The sequence below is a fragment of the Zea mays genome, chromosome 8 (genome assembly GCF_902167145.1).
Source record: "Zea mays cultivar B73 chromosome 8, Zm-B73-REFERENCE-NAM-5.0, whole genome shotgun sequence".
Classification (NCBI taxonomy): domain Eukaryota; kingdom Viridiplantae; phylum Streptophyta; class Magnoliopsida; order Poales; family Poaceae; genus Zea; species Zea mays.
The window spans coordinates 176,128,621-176,152,798 of NC_050103.1; the positions used below are offsets into that span (position 1 = coordinate 176,128,621).

The window sequence follows — 24,178 nt, forward strand, 5'->3', positions numbered from 1 at the left end:
GTTAGAGATGTCAATGGAATTTTCTGCATCTCATACCTATCCCTGTGAAGATATATATCCTCATACATATATTCATACTCATCATAAATATAAAATTACTCATATACACATCACATTCGGGTATCATGTCCCCCACATCCCATTCGGCTATCAGGTCTCCAATGGATCCTCATCCCCGATAAGAAAGCATGATCATATTATGTTTTATATGACATTAACACTCACATGGCATCCAACAACAATACATCAAAAAAAGTCTAGCATTTAAAAAGAAAACATTATTTAACCATGCAAAACAACAAAAACAAAGTATCATGTGGACGGGTGAGCGAGGCGGCTAGTGGCTATCCTCCTGGATTGGGTGGGTGGGTGCTTAAAAGGGTTTGGGGGAGTTAGGGTTAGTTGTTGAGCTTATTTCTAATTGGGGTGAAACACATAATTTTATGGGTGAATATTACCCATGGGTAATTCGGTTCACGTTCTACTTTCCCGTACCAATACCCACATACCCAATGGGTGAAGAATTTCTCCTAAATATATACCCATCGGGATTAAAATCTTCTCGTACCCTAACCCTAAGGGCTAGTTTGGTAACTCCATTTTCTATGAGATTTCTATTTTTCCGAAGGGAAAATGAACTAATTTCCCTTGGGAAAATGGAAATCACTTGGAGAAATGTGGCTCCCAAACTAGCCCTAATAGAGCAATTCCCCATGGGTTATTAGGTATCAGGTCCCAATGACACCTCTAATTGGGGTATCCTTGCTTCACACAAATATGTGGGAATAAGACTGCCGATGAGGGGAGGGCGAATCATACAATTACATAGCCAGCGATGCTAATAAATAATACGAAACCTGAACACAATGCAACACAAAAGTTACACAAACTTTCAAAACAACAAAAGATAACCCAATATTTGTATTGGATTGTTATTTTCTAATACAATAGTGATGGCTGACACTCCTTTATAAGGGACAATCATTCTTAACATCTTCTTTTTCCCTCCCTAAAACAACTTATCATGTTTCATTGGACAGAAGTTACAGCTGTGAGCTATTTGGTTCATCTAGCAACAATATTGTGTTTCATCAATTTATGTTCCACTCCAGTTCCAATACCTAACATCTCTTTAGCATGAATTCATGTTATCAACATTTTCTACGAACTACCATTAACCTTCCTACTTGATGGTGATGCATCATTTTAAAGTTTGTTTTATGGTATTTCATTTCGAGCCTTGATGTGGGTACTATGTTATTGTAGTATCATATTTTTATTAATTATGTTTGAACTATGTTGTTAGTTTCAGATTTGCATATTATTTGTGATGCCATACTTTGCCTTCGAAATATTTTGACCAAATTCTAGATGCAAAATAAAGATCATAAAGGGGTAAGATGTTTTTAAGGAGAAAACAAAATATATTACTATTTTAGGTAGTAGAGACTAGAGGGCAACGACTATTTAAAGAGAGCCTAGGCTGTCCGCAGCGGTTACCCCTAAAATTTCCCCTCTATATCACTTTTTTGCGTCACATCATCAACATTTCATTCCCTACTTTTCCATCTCCCGCAGCGGTCCCCCTATATTCTCTCCCTATACCCCACTACAACTATAAAATATCACTATCCAACTTTATTCATCATTTATTACATTTTTTCTTCATCTATTAATAAACTATCGTACAAACAACACAGGGAGAGGGGAGCCGCGGAGGCACGCTGTCTGTAGCGTGTTACTGTTGTCTTCCGCTGCGTAGAGAGGCTTTCAAGGGACTGCGCTGTGCGCGCAGGGGCGTCCCTGTGGCCGCCATGCAAGGGAAGGGGCGTTGGGCGGCTACCGCTGCGGGCAGCCTTAGGCTATCCGCAACCGTTACCCCTAAATTTCCCCTCCTATTTTTTCATCTCCCACAGCGGTTCCCCCTAAACACTCCTCTATACCCCACTACAACTATAAAATATCATTTTCTATATTAACTATCAATTTTTTATCTACTAACAATTACTCGTGGACCCACAACACAGTGTTTAGGGTGATGAACAGTGACACGCTAAATCTGGGGTGAGAGAGAAAGGGGCCGACGCGTAGAGAGCACCGCTCCAACCGTGGAGTGCCCCTACAGCCCCATGCAAGAGGAGGGGATGCCGAGGGGGATGCGTTCCGCACAGCCTTAGACTGACTGCAGCGGTCGACGCTACCGCCCCCCTCCCCTTGCATGTCGGCTGTAGGGGTGCCCCCTATGGCCGCAGCGGTGCCCCTACAGCGCCCCTACGTGTCGGTCCCCTTCTCTCTCCCCCCAGATCTAGCGTGTCGCTGTTCATCACCCTAAACACTGTGCTGTGGGTCCACGAGTAATTGTTAGTAGATAAAAAATTGATAGTTGGTATAGAAAATGATATTTTATAGTGGTAGTGGAGTATAGGGGGGGTATTTAGGGAAAACCGCTGCGGGAGATGAAAAAATAGGGGGGGAAATAGGGGAAAAAAGTGATATAGGGGGAAAAATTTAGAGGTGCCGGTTGCGGATAGTATCGGTATCGCCCTCTAGTGTTGATACCTAAGTAGTCAAACTCTTTTATTTTCCTCCACGCCCTTGACTGTGAAGTTGCACCGTCCGCCTCTGCGAGTCGGGTGGTCGCCGCACGAGGACGGAACGGAATGCTCAGTCTCGCCGCCCACATCACGCCGCTGTCCTACTCCACACACCGCGCTCACCTACTCCAATCCAGACCCCTCTCTCCCTCACCCACAGTCCCCGCCGGCGCCGCGTCCGCGTCCTGTGCGCCTCGCTCACTCTGCTTCCGCCGCCGCCGCAGCAGTCGTCTCGCAGCGGAGCGGACCCGGAGGCCTACCATGGCAGCGGCAATCTCGCTGGAGGCCGGCGGGGCCCTGGCCCATGACCTAGGGTCTGCAGTCGTCACAGGTGGTGTCGCCCTCGCGCTCCTCAAATTCTTTGAGGAGCTCGCCAAGCGCGGCGTCTTCGAGCAGGTTAGCAGTTACACGCCCTTCGTCTTCGTGTATCGTGTCGCTGTCGCCCCTTCCTTCTGCGCTTTATCTTTGCTGCTCTAGCGCGACTACGAGAGACTACTGGCAAGTAGCGTCAGAATCTTCAATAGAGTACTAGCACTATATTGAAATGTGCTCGTCTGTAGTACAATGTGCATGGTCAGGCTACAAAATGATGCGGTCGCTCGTTGTTGTTGAACCCACTTGGGGAAACTGAGAGTGTCACATCATCATTACTCACTAGCAGTCCAATGAGTACTAGCGGTACTAGCAGTCGGAGTCGGTACTATCCTGCCAAATGTGTTTGGATGGCTTTAGATGAATTGAGTCAAGTGTTCCTTGCTCCTTCCGAAGTTTAGAGATCACTGCAGCGATGTATAATCGCATATTTGCACTATACTATTGTTCGAGTGACACATGATATGAGCTATTCGGTGCCAAATGCTAAGTATTAGCTGTGACTTTCAGAAGTGTTTTCTTGCATTATTACTGTGAGATAGGATATTTTAGGTGGAAATGGTGATGGTTGATGAACTAGTAGCCAAATCCCATATAAACATCTTAAATTGATCAGTGCCAAATCATGAGTTTAGGTCTATGTATTTTCAGCTAGAACAATACTGAGAAATGAGTTAAATGTGTGGGAGTTCAGCATCTGTTATTCAATACATTAGAAAGAGAGTGCATTCTAGCAAAAAAATGTGGACAATACATTTCTCAGAGGAACTCATTTTTTTGAGCAATTTCAGGCTGAAGTCAAAGGGCTGCCTGTATTTTAAAATGTGCCTTTTTGTGTGCAGAAACTCAGCAGGAAGCTTGTTCATATAAGCGTTGGGCTGGTATTCATGCTCTTTTGGCCTCTTTTTAGGTAATAAGATTCTGGATCGCCCCAGTCATTGTATATCAACATTTTGGTGTCAGATACTGAAATTTATTGCAGCTCTGGATGGTATACTCCTTTCCTTGCTGCGCTAGCACCAGGGGTTAACATTATAAGGATGCTTCTACTGGGGCTGGGACTTATGAAAAACGAGGCTATGGTTAAATCAATGAGCCGCTCTGGAGATTACAGGTTCACTTACATATACCATTATTTGGTCATTTTATACTACCTATGCTCAACTTTCATGTTCTTATTTTGATGCTTCAGGTTATGGCACTCTTGTGACTGAATTTTCTTTTGAACACAGGGAACTTCTCAAGGGCCCACTGTATTATGCTGCTACTATAACTTTTGCCACGTCTCTTTTATGGAGAACCTCACCAGTTGCTATAGCACTTATATGCAACTTATGTGCTGGGGATGGTATGTTCATATATCTGCATTTCACTCTTTTGATCCAAGAATAAACCTAGCATAATGTTTTAGTTCCTTAACATGGGAGTTAATTAATTGGCCCTGCTCTGCTGGTGCTGATTTATGCATTCCCAGGTATAGCCGATGTTGTTGGGAGACGCCTAGGTAAAGAAAAGCTTCCATACAATCCCAACAAATCATATGCTGGAAGCATAGCAATGGCGGTGGCTGGTTTTCTGGCCTCAGTTGGGTAATGTCTGACCTTTACTGGATTCTCAGTTGCATCAACTTATTTTTAACCATTCAGTCTTATTTATTCAGGTATATGCATTACTTCCACACTTTCGGTTTTATTGAGGAAACATGGTACATGGCTTTAAGCTTCCTCGTGGTCTCTGTAGCTGCAGCACTCGTTGAATCGCACCCCATCAGCACAGAACTTGATGACAATTTGACTGTTCCTTTGACATCATTCCTAGTTGGTAGCCTCATCTTTTGATGTTTAGGCGCAAGGACGTATGAGATGTTTCTCCGTCATGCTGTAATCTTCTGATGTTTAGGCTCAAGGACATATGAGATGTTTCTCCGTCATGCTGTATTTTATGTAAAACGTTTCTAAAATACTACTATAATTGTGAGAATCTGTACCTAGAGTTTGGAGAATATGTTCGGTTTGTTTATCATAATACAAGAGTGTGTTTGGTTAGGGAGTTGACTGGAATGAAGCAGTTCCATTCCGGTTCCTGGTATCGGAGTCATTCTATTCTATATTTGACAACAATATTTGACAACTGAACATCTATATTTGACAACAGAACGGAGTCGCTCTCTTTTTTGTTTGATTGAAGAGTAGAATAGAATAGAGCCGCTCCGTTCTTTGTTTGATTGCAGAGCCATATAAGTGTGGAGGGGAAGAGATTGAAGGAAATGCTCGCTCCGGTCATTTTAGTAGAGCAGGAGCATCCTAACTATTTATGGTATATTCCTATATGGAGACTACAAGAACCGCTTCGCTTCTCTTTTATTGGAAACCAAACATCCAGAAAATAGAAATGAAATCGATTCATTCTCCTTCACTCAACCAAACACATCATAAGTCAGTTTTAGGATGCGTTTGGTTGAGGAGCCAACTAGGATGAAGCGACTCTATTCTAGTTTTGATAATTGAGACATTTCATTCTGTGTTTGGCAAGTAGAACAGAACTGCTCCATGTTTTATTTGGTTTAAGAGTAGAATAGAGCGAAGCCGCTCCGTTCATTGTTTGGTTGGAGAGCCATTTAAGTGTGGAGTGGAGGAGAGAGAGGAGAGGCGAGAGCGCTCGCTATGTCGTTTTGGTGGAGCAAGAACATCCCAAATGTTTGTCATATATATACTTCAGGAGCCGCTCTCGTTGGAATGGAGTCGTTCCAGTATTTGAGAATGGAGTCGTTCTATTCCGCGTTTGGCAAAAAGAACATAGTCGTTCCATTTTTTGTTTGGTTGAAGAGTAAAATAGAGCGAAGCCGTTCCATTCTTTGTTTGGTTCGATAGCCATATGAGTATAGAGGAGAGAAGGGGAAGGAGAGCGCTCACATTCAGGAGAGCGCTCGCATCCGATCGTTTTTATGGAGCGGGAGCGTTCCAACTACTTATAGTAAATTTCCATATAGAGATCCAGGAGCCGCTCCACTCTTATTTTGTTGGAAACTAAACATTGAGAAAATTGGAATGGAAACATTCTATTCTTCCCTACTTCTCAACCAAACGCACCCTAAACATCCAAAAAAAAATAAGAATGGAGCCGCTCTATTCTCTTTTGGATCACAACCAAACACACCGTGCTCGCCAAACTTTCCAAAAGAATTTTGAGGGGCCGAGACCCCTACAATAAATATATTGAAAACAGACTAAAATGTTGAAGTTCTCAAAAGGTTCAACCAACAAAGAGAACTTTTATTTTTTACCACGCGCACACGCGCAGATGAGATCAATCCCTAGTTCTGAAGTTCTTTGAACGAGGAATATTCCAACTGCGCCTCCAAGGCTCCAACGGTACCAATCTTCAGAGTAGGGATGGCAACGGGTTTAAAACCCGCGGGTACAGAGATTACAAACCCGTACCCGCGAGATTAATGTTAAACCCGTACCCGCACCCGTTACCCGCGACGGGTAGCATATGTTACTCAAACCTGCTACCCGCGGGTTTATGGTACCCGCGGGCACAGTCATATAATAAATATTTATTAAACTGATAGCACATAATAATAAATATTTATTAAACTGATAAAAACATGTACCGATCTTAGCCAAAAGTTCTACGAGTTCCCTGGCGCATGTAGTCTTCTTTTATATCATTTAATTGGCTCTGCTCGCTCAAAGCTTTTGGGGTGGCACTAAATTGATATGCATGTGCTCTACAGTCTACACAGACACACACGCGGGTATGCGGGTTTGCGGGCACGGGTACAACATTTTCATACCTACGAGAAAAAAACCCGTCGGGTTGAGAATCAAACGTCGGGTTGAGAATCAAACTCGTACCCGTACCCACAGGTATAAATTAACACCCAAACCCGCACCCTATAGGGTTTTTACCCGCGAGCACGCGGGTAAAATGTGCCCGTTGCCATCCCTACTTCAGAGTCGAGACTCCCTTTGCATCTCCCCAGCTGGTACCCGGAGCTGGAAGGACTGAACGTGAAACTTTAAGTCGCCAGCCATTATGTTCATAGATCTCGTACTGTTCAGGCCTTTTGCTGGACACAGTATTTTCACAGGAATAAATTCGATTCGCACAGGATTCCAAAAGGTCAGAAACCGTACTAGGTTTGTGCATCACGCATTCAGATGTAGAAGCAAATTAGCATTCTTCAGTTGCCGCTGAACTGGCTGAGCAGGAACTCAAATCAATCACTTGTCAACAGATAAATTTTGCCTATTACCATACTAAGATTTGCCAAGACAGGTAAGCTTTGATGCTTTGATAAACTATCATTACTTCATTTTGTATCGGAGAACTACGCAATTGTTACTCTTTACTATGCCTATGTTTTAGACCTCCTTTGGAATAAAGCATTTTCCCCCGTTTTTCTATGTTTTTCTTGTGAAAATGAACCGATTTCTGTGAAATCCCTGTATAATTTCCCGTTTTTCTATTTTTTTCTTGTGAAAATGAACCGATTTCTGTGAAATTCCTGTATAATTTCTCTTAAATTCCTGCATTACAAAGGGGCACTACAAATGCAGCTACAGCGTCAGCGTGTACATGGTACAGATGCATTCGCCGATGAGCTAGTGCTGTACAGGACTTTCGGAACAGCTACAGCGTCAACGTGTACATGACTGATTCAATTGCATTCACGGATGAGCTACTGCTGTAAAGGGATCTGGCCAGGGCCGTTACCACCAACCTTGCTGAACCTAGCCAATAAATATCATGCGAATGGCATTGGCAGGAGCATATCGAAACATGGCCCTCAATGAGCGTTGAGCGGTGCAATGCAATTCACATGGTAGTATGGTATGATCTGGTAACATTCACAGGCAGTTAGGACACCAAAGGCACCAAACGCGGTGCATATACACAAAACACCTCGCTGCCTGGGAAAAGGAATGCCCATACCGATCTCACGATACATCAACAGCTTCAGCTGAGCCTAGTCGAACTGCTCCCAGTCAGTGTTAACTTGCTCTGAAGGAACGTGGGGCGGGGGAGCGCTGAAGCTGCCCATACCGTTCTCAAACGTCTCCCACTGCGTCGTCACTGAAACAGCGTTGTTATGATCGCTGAAAGGGTTCGCATTTCTTGCCTTCAGCTTATCCAAGGTCTCCACAAGGGACTGGACTCGGCGGACCTGACATGTTGAAGTATTGAACATAGAGATAAATCAAGCAACTGGTAGTTTGTCCTTAGAGGCCAACAGTAATAACATCGTAAGTGCGGACTATCAGATGTTTGTGCACGTGAACATAATCTTACTAAACATATGACATAACTAACCAGCAATTTGTGATTATAAAAGTACCAAAAAATAGCTCAGAACAATCCCTGACCATGCTTGCAAACACGTAAGCATTATATCAATTAACCTTTTCATATGTTTTCTTACAGATTAAACTAAGCCAGGAATAAGAAACTGAGAAGGGATTGGATAGGTTCTAGATGTACCTTTTTCACCTCTGCACAATTTCAAAACTAATGGTGGACATTTGATGGTAACAGGAATGTTGTACGTGTTTGTGCAACACTAGATCAAGGGTTTGTTTGCCCTTACACAGCAAAGTTCGCGTAGAAGTGAAGCTAGGACAAAGCAGCCAACTTATTCCGATCATTGTTTCCAGAAGAGGGCCAACAGACAAGGTCAGACTAGCAAAACCTAGCCATTAATATTTAAAGTAGGAGCTTGCGAAAAACAGGTCATGGGAGGCCTATTTAAACTAAAAAACACAATTACACCTGAAACCATACTACTGGCTGGAAAAGCTACCGGATGAAAATTTTCAAGGTTCATATGGCAAGTATCACCACAATATGTTAAGTTAATCAGTTAGGATTTATAATATATGCCGATCATCCATACTTCAGGAATGGACTACTCATTGAACAGGCATCAATGACTAATTGTATGACCAAAAAAAGTACTGTTGAAATTTCTACTTCAACCAGAAAAAGAAAGATCATTTCATGGCATATCTCCAACTGGAATATAGTTTATCCTGAGGCGTTACATCATAAATATTTCAGTAGCTGTAATGCATTCTCATTGAACAAGTAGCACGTGTGAAAACAGCAGCAGCAAGTGTTTTAGTTGTGTACCTCAGCCTTCCTCTGTGCCCTTGCTTCTCCTTCAGCTTCGATGCCATCGAGTTTCAGCAGCTGTATCATAAGCAGTTCCGTCAAGACGACAAATTCTTTATCATCAACTTTTCTCCCTGCAAGCACATTCTTCTCCAAGTCACACACCTACAAAAGAAACAACATTCATTTAGGAAAAAAAACAAAGGAAGCAGCATGAGCACAAGAAATAATATGACACATGGATTCTTAAACAAATAAGGAAGGAGATGGAATGTTCCTTCACCTTAGCAGACAGCCTATCAACTTCAGCTCTAACACGAGCAACAGCCTCACATGCCTTCATCACGCTCTCATCCATAATCACAGGCTCAACCTTCTGCTCTATGTTGGCAGGGGAAGGCTTCTCAAGCAGAAGCAACTTCGCGCCATCCTTAACACCTGCCGCGTGGAGGAACTCTCTGTCACTCTTCTCCTTCCCACGGAAGAAGAGCCTCTGCCTCTCAGGCTCCAAGCCAGTAGTCTGAACAAGGATCCTCTTCAACTCACCTTCATACACAAATTACCTATTAGGTTATTACAATATTGTAAATCACAGTGTTCTTACGGCGCCTAGGCGAGCAAGTGCACCAGCCAACCGCCTTAGCGCCTAGGCGGCGCCTAGGCGACGCCTAGGCGGGTATGGCGAGCAAGGCGGCCAGTTTTGCCCGGGCGCCTGGACGCCTAGGCGTCGCCTAGGCGACGCCTAGGCGACGCCTTAAGAACACTGGTAAATCAGCACCTTAAAGCAACCAATGCAGAAGCAAAAATCATTTATGCAGGCTTATTGATTATTTTGTGTGTCTGTGTTGACTGTTGGGTGGGGGGAGTTGTATCCGTTTCTTTCTAATGATAAACCGTACACAGATTGATGACTGACAGAATGGTCCCCACGCATGTAAAGACCTACAAGGTGAATAGGTGATGTAATGGTTTAACATTGCACGTGAGGCTATAAGCCAATGTGGTTTCAATTGATTTGATCATCACAACTGGCAAGGAGGTACTATTAATGTAACATTTAAACACCAGCGTTAATTTTGAACCAGAAGAACAAGTACTACTTGTATAACATAGAGACAGATGCTCAAAATGATTAATTAGTACGAAAAGCTGACAGGTGATAGTTAGGGATCTTGTTGCCGGGGCTTGCCGTTCAGCAGGGTCATGATCGATTCATCAAGTACGTAAAAATCCACTAGATTGTCAGTTGACCTGTCAAGATCCAAAACGCAATTCCTTCTCTGCCTCTTCACCAATGCGAATACGCGACACAAGGGAGTAGGGATCAGTAAACAAACAGCGTACCGAAGGTAGCCTGCGCCGGCACGACGACCTCGCGGAAGGTGGCTCCGTGGGAAACCCTGATCCTGATGACGGGGCCGGCCGCCTCGCCGTCCCTGCCGCCCGATCTGCCGCTCATCATCCTGCCGTCGCCGACGCCTTTATGGCTCCGCCTTCAGCGACCGACCCACCGGCTGGGCTCGGCTCGCGCTGAACGCGAAAGCGACTGGGTGAGAGAACAAAGTTTGGTGGCGCGTGACTTTGGCTATGGGTGACGGGGGCGGCCTCCCTGGTGCCTTCTCTCCCGCTCCCGCAGAAACAAGTGTAGAAGGAAGATGACGGATTGGGGAGGAGGGGAGCCGAGGTTCGACTGTTCGAGTCGGCGGTGGGAGTAGGATTTTGCGAGAGCTTTGCAGCAACTACAGCTTTGGATGCTCGCGAATGGCAGGCGGGGACGAGACGATGGATGGACGGCAGAACTTTCTCGGGGTCCGGGCCGGGGTGGATCCGTGGATGTCGTGTGCTGCTGTGCTGTGCTGACTCGCCATGTCTGCCGTGGATAGGACGGTCCCCACGAGAGAGATTGTGGGGTCGGCGAGGGCCGGGCCTCGGTTGGGCTCAGTTGAGGGGCTGGCCTCAGACGGCCTCGTGGCATGTTGAACTCGGTGGGCGTTCGGTTGGCCGGCGCTACGATGGGCGGGTCAAGCGCTGAGCCGACTTTACGGTCCCATTTGGAGAAAAAAAATATAGGAGTATGCGTGTTAGTATTTGATCTGTTTGTTCAATCTTCAATGGCCGTTCATTTTCCCACCAAATTTAGTAGTACTGATTTTCGAAGAGCCCACAGAGAAAGAGTGGAAAATTCCATGCATTTCACCAATGGCAAAAATGTAATTCAGGTTGTACTCTGCATGTGCGTATAACTGGTCATACGCTTCCATGCAATGTCATACGTTAAGCATATATACCCGCCATGGGCTCCTCTCAAACCCATAGCTCTAGGGCTGAAACCAGAAAAGCCAACATCGCTGCACAGTATAGTGTAGTAGTTGCGCACCGCATCGATTTCTATATTGATCTGTTCGGATTTATATTTATTGATATCCTGATCATTTTTGTTTGTTTACCAATGTAAAAATAGGACGGAATGTTCTCGTATCTTTCCGCTTTTCTCATTTTTAGTCAGAATATCCTACTTTTATCCATATATAATGGGCCTGTTTGTTTCGGCTTCTGGCAGCTTCTGACCACCAAAAGCTGCTGCAGACTGCCAAACACTCAGCTTTTCAGCTAGCTTCTATAAAATTCGTTGGGGGCAAAAACCATCCAAAATCAACATAAACATATAATCGGTTGAGTCGTTGTAATAGTAGGAATCCGTCACTTTCTAGATCCTGAGCCCTATGAACAACTTTATTTTCCTCCACACGTAATCGTAATGATACTCAGATTTTTCCCACAGCCAGATTCTCCCCACAGCCAGATTTTTAGAAAAGCTGGTCAGAAAAAAGCTGAACCAAACAGACCCAATATTTCGTTTTAGATAATACAGTGAACAAGTTAGGACCGGGAAATTTTTAGGCTCTGGTACACAACATAAAAATAGGCCCAGAAATCTATAGTATATAAAGATAAAAACAATTTAAAATGTATCGTTTCATATTTGATCTATTCTCATATTATTGTTCTTTCATATTATCTATTTTAAAGTCCATATTTTATAAATAATAAACAATCTTTACCTTTTTATACCATTTATATTAAGAAAATTCAAAAATTTGGGGCCCTAAAAAATTGGAGGCCCTGCACCAGCGTTCCAATTGTGTTGGGCACTCGACGACCCTGGAACAAATCATGAACGACTATATTACATTGCATAAACTAATCTATAATTGATTATTTTCTTTGCTAGCTATATATATATTATAATATATTGCTTCCATATAAAATTGTTCGTAATACTACTTTGTTTCTATACTTTATACGACGATGTTTTCGATTTTTTACTTTCAATTCTAATTTGTTGTAGATTTGTTTTGGTTTGTTTTCTCCATCCTGAGTACCGTTTTCGTCGTCTCGCCGTACACAAAGTTTTAGGCCACATAAATGGTAGATGAATTAGTATATACATGTCATTTTGTCTAACAACCCGCCCATTTGAAGCACGCGCTGGGGCTAGAGGCCGCCGAACCCACGAAGCCACGAGAGACGCCGGTGCCGGGTGCCATCAGATATTCTGATCCTTTATTCCTTTCTGTGTTGGTAATTGGTATATTTTCGTCCGAGAAGAATCAAGAACGGCGAGGGAAGAAAAACTTACCTATACATGCTATAATACGTCTTTAATTCTTTTAATATGTTTGGATTATGCCTTGTAATATGTTTTTTACGTCTATAAATATAGATAATCCTTGTAACTTGTACTCTACAATTGATAGTGGATCTATTTCTTCGTGGTTGTTTGATCCTCCATATTGGAGTGGATTTTTCCACGTAAATCTTTGTGTCTATTTTATTTACTAACAGTACCCATAAAAAATTATACCCGTTCTGTCGGGGACCATAATTAGGGGTAGCATCAAGGCTCCTAATTCTCAGCTGGTAACCCCCATCAGCATAAAGCTGCAAAGGCTTGATGGGTGCGATTAAGTCAGGGATCAGTCCATTCGAGATACTCGATCACGCCTCGCCCGAGCCTAGCCTCGGACAAGGACAGCCGACCCCGGAGGATCTCCGCCTCGCCCGAGGCCCCCCTCCAGCGGCGAACATATTTTCGGCTCGCCCGAGGCCCTGTCTTCGCCAAGAAGCAACCCTGACCAAATCGCCGCACCGACCGACCAAATCGCAGGAGCATTTAATGCAAAGGTGACCTGACACCTTTATCCTGACGAGCGCCCCTCAGCCGACAGAGCCGAAGTGACCGCCGTCACTTTGCCGCTCCACTGACCGGTCTGACAGAAAGACAGCGTCGCCTGCGCCGCTCCGACTGCGGTGCCACTTGACAGATTGAGGCTAACAGGCAGTCAGGCCCGGCCGCAGGCACCATAGGAAGCTCCGCTTCGCCCGACCCAGGGCTCAGACTCGGGCTAAGCCCCGGAAGACGGCGAACTCCGCTCCGCCCGACCCAGGGCTCGGACTCGGGCTAGGCCCCGGAAGACGGCGAACTCCGCTCCGTCCGACCCAGGGCTCGGACTCGGGCTAGGCCCCGGAAGACGGCGAACTTCGCTCTGCCCGACCCAGGGCTCGGACTCGGGCTACGCCCCGGAAGACGGCGAACTCCGTTCCGCCCGACCCAGGGCTCGGACTCGGGCTAGGTCCCGGAAGACGGCGAACTCCGCTCCGCCCGACCCAGGGCTCGGACTCGGGCTAAGCCCCGGAAGACGGCGAACTCCGTTCCGCCCGACCCAGGGCTCGGACTTGGGCTCAGCCCCAGAAGACGACGAATTCCGCTCCGCCCAACCCAGGGCTCGGACTTGGGCTCTGCCCCAGAAGACGACGAACTCCGCTTCGCCCGACCCCAGGACTCGAACTCCGCCCTGGCCTCAGCCAACGGCCTCCGCCTCGCCCGACCTAGGGGCTCGGACTCGACCTCGGCCACGGAAGACGGACTCGACCTCGACCTCGGAGGAGCCTTCGCATCGCCCAACCTAGGGCGCGGGCCGGCCACGTCAACGGGAGGCGCCATCATTACCCTACTCCAAGCTGACTCAGGCTACGGGGAACAAGACCGGCGTCCCATCTGGCTCGCTCCGCCAGATGGACAATGATGGCGCCCCGCACGCTCCCTGACGATGGCGGCTCTCGGCCCCCTTACGGAAGCAAGAGGACGTCAGCAAGGACTCGACAGCCCCGACAGCTGTCCCTCCGCCAGGCTCCAGCGCTCCTCCGACGGCCACGACATCACACAAACCGGGCGCCAAAATCTCTCCGGCCGCCACGATGGCGTGTACTTAGGGCGCTAGCTCTCCCCCGCTAGACACGTAGCACTCTGCTACACCCCCATTGTACACCTGGATCCTCTCCTTACGCCTATAAAAGGAAGGACCAGGGCCCTCTTAGAGAGGGTTGGCCGCACGGGGACGAGGACGAGACAGGCGCTCGCGCAAGGCCGCTCGCTCCCTCTCCCGTGTGGACGCTTGTAACCCCCTACTGCAAGTAGACCTGATCATTTACCGGGCCGGGTCGGGTTCGGGTCGGGCCATACTGAACCCGATATAAAAACTCTTTAGCCCGAGCCCGCCCACGGCCCGACAAAAAATGTAAAATCCCAGCCCGAGCCCGCCCGTGGCCCGACCCGATGGCCCACGGGCCGACCCGATGACCCGACAGGCAGTGTGTCACCAGCTGCTGGCTACAGGCGTGGACGCGTTTTTTTAATTTTTCTTCTCACCCCCGCAGCCACGCACGCACTCTGACTCCGCACAGGCACGGTACTCCGGTCGGGCACTGTGAGTCTGTGTCTCTGTGATAAAAAAAAACCGGGCACGGTACGCCGCACAGGCCACCTGCTCAGTCCGTGATCAGAGCAGAGGCTTGCTGTGCTGATCTCTCTACCACAACATTGAAGATTAGCGGTGAACGGAAGTCACCAGTCCAGATTTCGGGCTGACGGGCTGGCCCGCGGGCTTAATTTTAGGCCCGAGCCCGACCCGAAAATATTGACGGGTTAAAAAACACGGCCCGAGCCCGCCCAACACACTGGCCCGGCCCGACTGGGTCGGGTTTTTTTCGGGCGGGTCGGGTCGGGTCGACCGGGTCGGGTGGCCCATGCTCAGGTCTAACTGCAAGCGCACCCGACCTGGGCGCGGGACGAACACGAAGGTCGCGGGATTTCTACCTCTCTCTCGCCCATCTCCGGCCACCTCACTTCCCCCTTCGCGCTCGGCCTCGCGCTGACCCATCTGGGCTGGGGCACGCGGCGACATTTCACTCGTCGGCTTAGGGACCCCCCGGTCTCGAAACGCCGACAGTTGGCGTGCCAGGTAGGGGCCTGCTGCGTGTTGACGAACAACTTCCCGTCAAGCTCCAGATGGGCAGTCTCCAGCAACCTCTCCAACCCGGGACGGTGCTCCGTTTCGGGAGTCTTGAGTTCGTGTCCCTCGACGGTAGCTACGACATGATACTCCTTCCACCGCCGTGCGACAGCGACAATGGCGGCCGACAGCCCGCCCGCCGGTGGCGGAATCGACGACGTCTTCCCCGCGTGGTGGAAGAACAACATTCGAGCTCACCCCGTCCTCTCCCCCGCCGACGGAGGAGGAGGCGGGGCAACCAAGGCCAAGCAGGAGGCAGCGCCTCGTCGGCTGTCGAGCGAGTCGACGGCGCCAGCGCCCTAACGGGGGGCGCGTCGGGCATCGACCTCGCGTTTGAGACGAGGACGAGCGCCGTCTCCCCGCAACGCGCCGATTCCGGGCAAACGGACGACGCCAGCGCGCTCACGAAAGGCTTGCTGGACGTCACCCTCGTACCTGAGACGACGGTGCGGCCAGTCCCCGACGTGACTTCATCGCCGCCCGTCGACCAAGAGGTACCGACCGATTCCCATCTCACGCCTTTCAGATTCAGCCTCGAACCGCCAAACGACCTCGCTTTGGCGGACGCCCTCGTAGAGGCGAGTCCAAACCCTCTGGGGTATCGTGTGCGGTCACCCTGGGACCGGCTGACGGACGTCTCGACCTACGGGCCCTCTGGGTCCGAGGAAGACGACGCGCCCGACTTCTGCTGGGATTTCTCTGGACTTGGCAACCCCAGTGCCATGCGGGACTTTATGACCGCATGCGACTACTGCCTTTCTGACTGTTCTGACGGTAGCCGCAGCCTCGGCGACGAGGACTGCGGCCCAAGCCGCGAATGTTTCCATGTCGATCTAGGGGGTCCCTCCGAAGGCAACCATCTCGGCATGCCGGAGGACGGTCATCTCCCTAGGCCGGTGCCTTGCGTTGACATCCCACGGGAGCTAGCTGTGGTCCCCGTTCCGGCGGGGGGTCACGACCCACAGCTCGAGCAAATCCGCGGGGTGCAGGCCAGGCTCGACGAGGGAGCAGGAGCGCTTGAGGCAATCCGCCGGGACGTCGGGCAGGCATGGGCGGGCCAACCTCCGGCCGGAGAAATACGTCATCTACCCCAGGGCTTCCAGCACCGCATCGCCGATGATGTCAGAGTCAGGCCGCCACCCGCATCCCGTGGGGTCGGCCAGAACCTGGCTGCAGCAGCAATGCTTCTTCGTGCGATGCCAGAGCCATCAACCACCAAGGGGCGGCGAATCCAGGGAGAGCTCAAGAATCTCCTGGAAGGCGCCACGGTCCGGCGGGCCGAGAGCTCCGCCTCCCGAAGGCAGGGCACCCCTCGGAACATCGTGCCACGACTTCCCGATTTATGCGGGAAGCCTCGGTCTACACCGGGCGCACGCGCAACACAGCGCCTGCGGCCCCGGGACGCCTCGGCAACGAGCACCATCACCACGACCGTCGGGCCCACCCCGACGAGAGGGTGCGCCGAGGCTACCACCCCAGGCGTGGGGGACGCTACGACAGCGGGGAGGATCAGAGTCCCTCGCCCGAACCACCCGGTCCGCAGGCCTTCAGCCGGGCAATACGACGGGCACCGTTCCCGACCCGGTTCCGACCCCCGACTACTATCACGAAGTACTCGGGGGAGACGAGACCGGAACTGTGGCTCGCGGACTACCGTCTGGCCTGCCAACTGGGTGGAACGGACGATGACAACCTCATCATTCGCAACCTCCCCCTGTTCCTCTCCGACACCGCTCGCGCCTGGTTGGAGCACCTGCCTCCGGGGCAGATCTCCGACTGGGACGACCTGGTCCAAGCTTTCGCCGACAATTTCCAGGGCACGTACGTGCGCCCCGAGAATTCCTGGGACCTCTAAAGCTGCCGACAGCGGCCGGGAGAGTCTCTCCAGGACTACATCCGGCGATTCTTGAAGCAGCGCATCGAGCTGCCCAACATCACCAACTCGGATGTCATCGGCGCGTTCCTCGCCGGCACCACCTGCCGCGACCTGGTGAGCAAGCTGGGTCGCAAGACCCCCACCAAGGCGAGTGAGCTGATGGACATCGCCACCAAGTTCGCCTCCGGCCAGGAGGCGGTCGAGGCTATCTTTCGGAAGGACAAGCAGCCCCAGGGCCGCCCATCAGAAGATGCCCCCGAGGCGTCAACTCAGCGCGGCGCCAAGAAGAAGGGAAAGAAGAAGTCGCAAGCGAAACGCGACACCGCCGACGCGGACCTTGTCACCGCCGCCGAGTACAAGAACCCTCGGAAACCCCTCGGAGGTGCCAACCTCTTCGATAGGATGCTCAAGGAGCCATGCCCCTACCACCAGGGGCCCGTCAAGCACACCCTTGAGGAGTGCGTCATGCTTCGGCGCCACTTCCATAGGGCCGGGCCACCCGCGGAGGGTGGCAGGGCCCGCGACGACGACAAGAAGGAAGATCACCAGGCAGGAGAGTTCTCCGAGGTCCGCGACTACTTCATGATCTACGGTGGGCAAGCGGCGAACGCCTCGGCTCGGCACCGCAAGCAGGAGCGTCGGGAGGTCTGTTCGGTGAAGGTGGCGGCGCCAGTCTACCTAGACTGGTCCGACAAGCCCATCACCTTCGACCAAGCCGACCACTCCGACCACGTGCCGAGCCTGGGGAAATACCCGCTCGTCGTCGACCCCGTCATCGGTGACGTCAGGCTCACCAAGGTCCTCATGGACGGAGGCAGCAACCTCAACATCATCTACGCCGAGACCCTTGGGCTTCTGCGTATCGATCTGTCCTCGGTCCGAGCGGGCGCTGCGCCTTTCCATGGGATCATCCCCGGGAAGCGCGTCCAGCCCCTCGGACAACTCGATCTTCCCGTCTGCTTCGGAACACCCTCCAACTTCCGAAGGGAGACCCTGACGTTCGAGGTGGTTAGGTTCCGAGGAACCTACCACGCGGTACTGGGGAGGCCATGCTACGCGAAGTTCATGGCCGTCCCCAACTACACCTACCTCAAGCTCAAGATGTCGGGCCCCAACGGGGTCATCACCATCGGCCCCACGTACAAACACGCGTTCGAATGTGACGTGGAGTGCGTGGAGTACGCCGAGGCCCTCGCCGAGTCCGAGGCCCTCATCGCCGACCTGGAGAGCCTCTCTAAGGAGGTGCCAGACGTGAAGCGTCATGCCGGCAACTTCGAGCCAGCGGAGACGGTCAAGTCCGTCCCCCTCGACCCCAGCAGCGACGCCTCCAAGCAAGTCCGGATCGGCTCCGGGCTTGATCCCAAATAGGAAGCAGTGCTCGTCGACTTTCTCCGCGCGAACGCCGACATCTTCGCATGGAGTCCCTCGGACATGCCCGACATACCGAGGGATGTCGCCGAGCACTCGCTGGACATCCGAGCCGGAGCCCGACCCGTCAAGCAGCCTCTGCGCCGATTCGACGAAGAAAAGCGCAGAGCTATAGGCGAGGAGATCCACAAGCTAATGGCGGCAGGGTTCATCAAAGAGGGTATCACCAAATCAGGATGAAAGAGTCTGACCAGCTCGCGACTTCTTTCATCACACCCTTCGGCATGTACTGCTATGTCACCATGCCGTTCGGCTTGAGGAATGCGGGCGCGATGTACCAGCGGTGCATGAACCATGTGTTCGGCGAACACATTGGCCGCACGGTCGAGGCCTACGTCGATGACATCGTAGTCAAGACAAGGAAAGCCTCCGACCTCCTTTTCGACCTTGAAGTGACATTCCAATGTCTCAAGGCGAAAGGCGTCAAGCTCAATCCCGAAAAGTGTGTCTTCGGGGTGCCCCGAGGCATGCTCTTGGGGTTCATCGTCTCCAAGCGGGGCATCGAAGCCAACCCGGAGAAGATCACACCCATCACCAGCATGGGGCCCATCACGGACTTGAAAGGCGTACAGAGAGTCATGGGATGTCTTGCGGCCCTCAGCCTTTTCATCCCGCACCTCGGCAAAACGGGGCTGCCTCTGTACCGCCTCGGGGCGAATAACGTTTCCCCCAGAAGCCTGCTCCTGAGACCTGCATCAACCCTCCGTCAAAATCGACGACACGCCCGAGCCCGAGGCACCCTCGGCCCAGTCCGAGGCATCATCAGCACGACCAGAGGCACCCTCAGCTTGGCCCTCGGCACCCTCGACACCCGAGGGTGAGGCACTGCGCGTCGAGGAGGAGCGAAGCGGGGTCACGCCTAATCGAAGCTGGCAGACCCCGTACCTGCAATATCTCCACCGAGGAGAGCTACCCCTCGACCGAGCCAAAGCTCGGCGGTTGGCGCGGCGCGCCAAGTCATTCGTCTTGCTGGGGGATGGGAAGGAGCTCCACCACCGCACCACGAGCCCTTGTTGGAGACACCCGGGGGGCTACACGCTCCCCTAGGAAGGGCCGCTTGTCATCGCCAAAGTTCTGAAGCCCGGAACAAACGAACTGGCCGACAGTCAAGGCGAGGTCTGCACCGACACTTCGAACGTCTAACAGCTACGTCACCTCTACCCTTAAGATGCTTTCAAGTTGTTCGCTTACCTTGCCCCTACGCAAGTTTTAGTCATCAAGGAAGGGTCAGCCTTGCCTCGGCAGAGCCTGACCCTCCCTCGGGGGCTAAAAAGGGGGGAACCCCTCTGCGTCAAAATTTTCAATCGAAAAGGCTTTTGCGTTCCCCCGGCTATGTCAGAAGCAGGACCCCAAGGAGCAAACACGGGTGCATGTAAGTGGCAAGGCCGACTGAGCCGAGAGACTCCTACGCCTCTGGGTTACGGACACCTCACTCGTCACCCGCCACGAAAAGTGACCCCTACTTGGGGAAGCCACCCTGCTACGGACAGGCGGGGCCGGACACGCAAAATGAAAGGGAAAGGAGCACGACTTTATGCAACGGTAATAAAGTGTTCAGGCCTCAGCGGCCGCAGAAAGACACACGTGCATCCTACAGAAACTGCTCCGACAGAGTTAGGCGTCGCCACGGGAAGGAGCCGCGCCTTCGACTTCGACCCCGCCCTCGGCAAAGTCCATCTCGACTTCGGACGACGGCGCAGGCGGGAGGATCTCTGCCTCGAAGGTGGTCGCCAGCACTACGCTCGGACCCGCGGCGGCCGCATCGAGTCTCTGGACTTCTGCCAGGGCGGCTTCATCTTCGTCAGGAAGGCAATACCCCTCGCTGACCCGCTCCAGGTCCACGACGTAGTGGGAAGCGAGCACGGCGAAGGCCCGCCTGACGCCGTGGTGAAGCGCCTCGCGGAGTCTGCCGCACACATGATCGCCCAAGGCCTGCAGGCGACTTTGAGGGGAGCTTCCTAAGGGGACGTCGCCGGAGCCAAGGACCCGGCAGAAGTCCGAGACGACCTCGGACATGGCCGCGTGGTCGGCCTCCCTCTGCTCGACCGCCTCGGCAAGCGCCTCGGCAAGCGCCTTGGCGGACTCATCAAGGGCGGACTCGAGCTCTGCGAACAGCCAGAACGAAAGATCTCAAACACAAGCGGAGGAAACAAGCTGAAACGAAAACCAAAAATGGCCAAGGCGTACCACCGGCTCGGGCACGCAGCTCCGAGGCTGCGACCTAGGCTACGGCTAGGTCGACTGCAAGGGCTCCAGCCTCGGCAGCCCGGCCCCGAGATTGGTCCCGCTCATCGACGATCCGGTCGAACTCCGACTGCTGTCATTGCACTTCTGCGCGCGCCGCTGCCGCCTCGGCTCTCAGATCAGTGCAGAGCAACCGAAGGTCCGCCGCCTCGGCGCCCTGCTGAGAGAGGCGTGCAGTAGCCCCGGCGAGCGAGGTCCTCAGGGATCGCAGCGAGCCCCAGACGTCGACCTCGTGGCGGATGAACGACGACTTGGCGGCGCTCAGATCCGTCAGATCCTGAGGAAAGGAAGCGGGGCGTCACGAAAGACGCCTTGGCCACAAAAAAGAAAGGGTATGCCTGAAACCGTTACCTGGAGGATTTTGGGGACGTCCCTGCAGAAAACCTCCAGCGATGACCGGAGCGACCCCACCGTTGCTTTGGCACACTCGCGGAGCTCATCCCAGGACTGCTCCTCCCGCTCATCGTCGAGAACGAAGAAGGGATCCGAGGCCCCGCGGGTCCAGAACCGGAGCAACTGACGCCGACCCTCGGAGCTCCGCCGCACAGCGACAAGGCTGCCGCTCGGCGGGACGGATCGCGTCTCCACGCCCCCTCCTCCGAGGCACCAAGCGCCGACACCTCGGTCGTCTCAGTGTCGGCAGCGACAGGTCGCTCCCCGACTGGGACGACAGCGGCTTCAGTAGCAACAGGTGCCAGCACCGCCGGCACGTCTGGTGGGGCCGGGGCCACGTCCGCGTCAGCCGCCTCCCCTAGCACGATGGCCGCCTCGGCAGAAGAGCCGGCCTCGGGAACTCGCTCCACGGCGACTGGTGCCGCCTGAGCCCCATGCTGTGGAGCGCCTTGCGAGAAGGTCAGCTAAACGGCAAGGCCCGGAGTGGCGCCGGCTGCGGAAGCCGACACCGTCTTAAGGGCCTTTCGGGGAGCCAGATCGGTCAGGCCATGGCTTCGCTTGCTGAGGAGGAAAGAAAAAATCACGGTCGGGACATACGAATGAAAAGCCAGGACGAAGACGTTCCAAGATACTTACCCGCTCCGGGCCATGATCAACCGTGCCTGAGGGGAGGTCTCTCGGATCTCGACCCCCGAAGCCGCCGCCGAGGTCCGCTTCGCCGGTAGCTTCGGCACCACCCTTGCTTTGGGCGCTTTGGATGCCCGGGAGGCGGACTGCCTAGGCACCGCCACGGCGACCTGAGGGTCGCTCTCCTGCGCTGCCGGCGTGGGCGACGGCTCTCGGGGAACAGACGCCTCGGCCTGGCTCCCCGGGGTCGCCTCAACTCCCCCAGCCGAGGGGTCAGGTACCCTCTCGGTCTGCCCCCGCTCTTCGGGCCGGGACCTCGGCGTCCCGACTCCGGGGACTGACAGCATCAGCCCACTCGGGGGCTGGCTTGACGGCTCCTGGCCTAACCTCAAGCCAGGGCTGAAGCCGAGGCGGGCAGCCATGTCGTCTTCCTCGTCATCATCTTCATCATCGTCGTCGTCATCAGGCGTTTTCGGCGACGGCTCCCTCGGGAGCCCCTCCCTCTCCTGCCGACGACGGAGCTTTTCCAAGGCGTCCCGAGCCCGCATCCGCTCGCGGGCCCAGGTCTTTTCCGCGTCCTTCTTTTTCTCCTTCTCCTCCGCGGCAGCCCGCCGCGCTGCTCGGTCCACCGCATCCTGCGGGACCCGTGGCAGGGAAGGCTTGTGCCACCCCACCTCCTGAAGACGGATGGAAATCCTGACCGTAAGAACCAGGGGCAACCCGATGCAAGAGGGAGGAAGGAGCGGACACTCACCAGAGTCACGCACCCTTGGTCAGGGCGCATCAAAGGCTGGGAGAAGGCGCTGGGGTCCGGTTTCCCCAACGCGACGGCCACCCGCCCGTGGAGAACATTGAAGGGAAGAGGATCCGAGGACATCCGCGAGCCCTCCAAGTCAGCCTCCGGTGTCATCTACCAGAGCGGCAACCGTCGCTCCGCCAAGGGAAGCACCCTCCGGCGGTGGATGGCGGCAATCACTCCCGCGGCGGTGAGTCCCTCTTTCCGCAACGCCTCCAAAGCCTTGAGAAGGGGTTCGAGGTTTTTCTGTTTTTCGTGCGGGGTCCCGTGGCGCCAAGCATCGGCGGCGACGGTGACTACTCGCTGGGAAAATGGCGGGAGCAACTCGCCGTCATTCCGGAGGTAGAACCACTGCCGCTGCCACCCTTTGTTCGAGGACGCAAGGATGGCAGGAATATACAGCGACGCCCGCGACTGCCTCAGCTGAAGGATGCAGCCGCTGGCCTGCACTGCCGCGTGGACCTTTCTCTCCCCCGTCGGCGAAGCGAAAAGCTCCGCGAAAAAGAGATGAGTCCACAAGTCCTAGTGGGGGGCGATCCCCAAGTACCCCTCGCACACCGCTACGAAGATGGCGGCCTGCGAGATGGAGTTGGGGCTGAGGTTGTGCAACTCCACCCCGTAGTGGTGCAGGATCGCCCGCATAAAGCGGCTCGCCGGCACACCAAATCCCCGCTCGTGGAAGGAGACGAAGCTCACAATGTACCCCGGCGGTGGGGACGGAGCGGCTCCGCTCACGGGGGGAATCCATTCCGGCCGCCTCTCATCAGAGAGAGGGCGAAGTAAACCCTCAGCAACAAGATCCTCTAGATCACCCGCCGTCACTGTGGAGAAAGGCCATGGGTCGCGCGGCGAGATGATGGTCACCCGGTCGGCCATCACCGAGCAGGAGGGGTGGCAGCGCAAAGGACAGGGTGGGCGGTTTCCTTTTCTCTGGCTAAGTCTCTCGGGTTGCGAAAACCTAAGAGGGAGGCAGGAAGCGGAGCAAAGAACCATCACCAGACCCTCCCCCGAGTATATAAAGGCCAAGGCGAGACCGGTTCAACGTTCCGCCCGGACCGGCCGCGGGATTCAAAAACACGAAGCGAAACAGCCGTTCCTCGAACGGCCGCCCCGCGAACCACTCGCCCTGTCGCATTAACTCCGCGGCGGGACAGGCGGCGCCTCTGGCAGGAGAAGCGAGCGACGCTTCGCCTTCGCCATAATGACCGCGTCAAAAAAAGGTACGCCGCGTCGTTCGATTTCGTACCCTTTTCCTTTTTTCCTCTTTCTCTCTCTTGCAACAGGGACCGGGAAAGGGGGATACCCCGAAAAGGATCCTTCCCCGTGAAGGAACCAGGCTCCGAGCCTCCCTACTGATCAGAGGTTCGAAGGCTGGCCC

The 24,178-nt window shown here is 52.9% G+C and overlaps 2 protein-coding genes across 3 annotated transcripts; one reads left to right on the plus strand and one right to left on the minus strand.

The window, feature by feature from the left end:
- Positions 1-2,572: 2,572 nt before the first annotated feature.
- LOC100191275 (uncharacterized) lies at positions 2,573-5,015 on the plus strand. Of its 2 annotated transcripts, none has more exons than NM_001136709.1 (6): positions 2,573-2,990; positions 3,809-3,876; positions 3,949-4,080; positions 4,199-4,314; positions 4,441-4,555; positions 4,627-5,010. In NM_001136709.1, exons 1-6 carry the CDS (start codon positions 2,661-2,663, stop codon positions 4,802-4,804), a joined length of 939 nt encoding a protein of 312 aa, NP_001130181.1. In that variant the 5' UTR covers positions 2,573-2,660; the 3' UTR covers positions 4,805-5,010. The 2 variants fall into 2 exon arrangements, with proteins under 2 accessions (NP_001130181.1, XP_020397419.1); XM_020541830.2 differs by having other exon boundaries at positions 2,579-2,990; positions 4,613-5,015.
- A 2,475-nt stretch (positions 5,016-7,490) lies between these two features.
- On the minus strand, positions 7,491-10,869 carry LOC100276280 (uncharacterized). Its single transcript, NM_001374049.1, has 4 exons — positions 10,428-10,869; positions 9,367-9,629; positions 9,102-9,248; positions 7,491-8,139 (listed from the first exon to the last, which is right to left on the minus strand). Exons 1-4 carry the CDS (start codon positions 10,543-10,545, stop codon positions 7,942-7,944), a joined length of 726 nt encoding a protein of 241 aa, NP_001360978.1. The 5' UTR covers positions 10,546-10,869; the 3' UTR covers positions 7,491-7,941.
- Between the last annotated feature and the right edge of the window lie 13,309 nt (positions 10,870-24,178).

Bases quoted from the DNA above. Each gene is read 5' to 3' on its own strand.
- LOC100191275 (NM_001136709.1), top strand. From the start codon at position 2,661: ATGCTCAGTCTCGCCGCCCACATCACGCCGCTGTCCTACTCCACACAC. The intron at 2,991-3,808 runs GTTAGCAGTTAC...TTTTGTGTGCAG, and splicing joins AGCGCGGCGTCTTCGAGCAG to AAACTCAGCAGGAAGCTTGT. The intron at 4,315-4,440 runs GTATGTTCATAT...ATGCATTCCCAG, and splicing joins CAACTTATGTGCTGGGGATG to GTATAGCCGATGTTGTTGGG.
- LOC100276280 (NM_001374049.1), bottom strand. From the start codon at position 10,545: ATGATGAGCGGCAGATCGGGCGGCAGGGACGGCGAGGCGGCCGGCCCC. The intron at 9,630-10,427 runs GTACGCTGTTTG...TTGTGTATGAAG, and splicing joins GCCGGCGCAGGCTACCTTCG to GTGAGTTGAAGAGGATCCTT. The intron at 9,249-9,366 runs GTGAAGGAACAT...TTTCTTTTGTAG, and splicing joins TTGATAGGCTGTCTGCTAAG to GTGTGTGACTTGGAGAAGAA.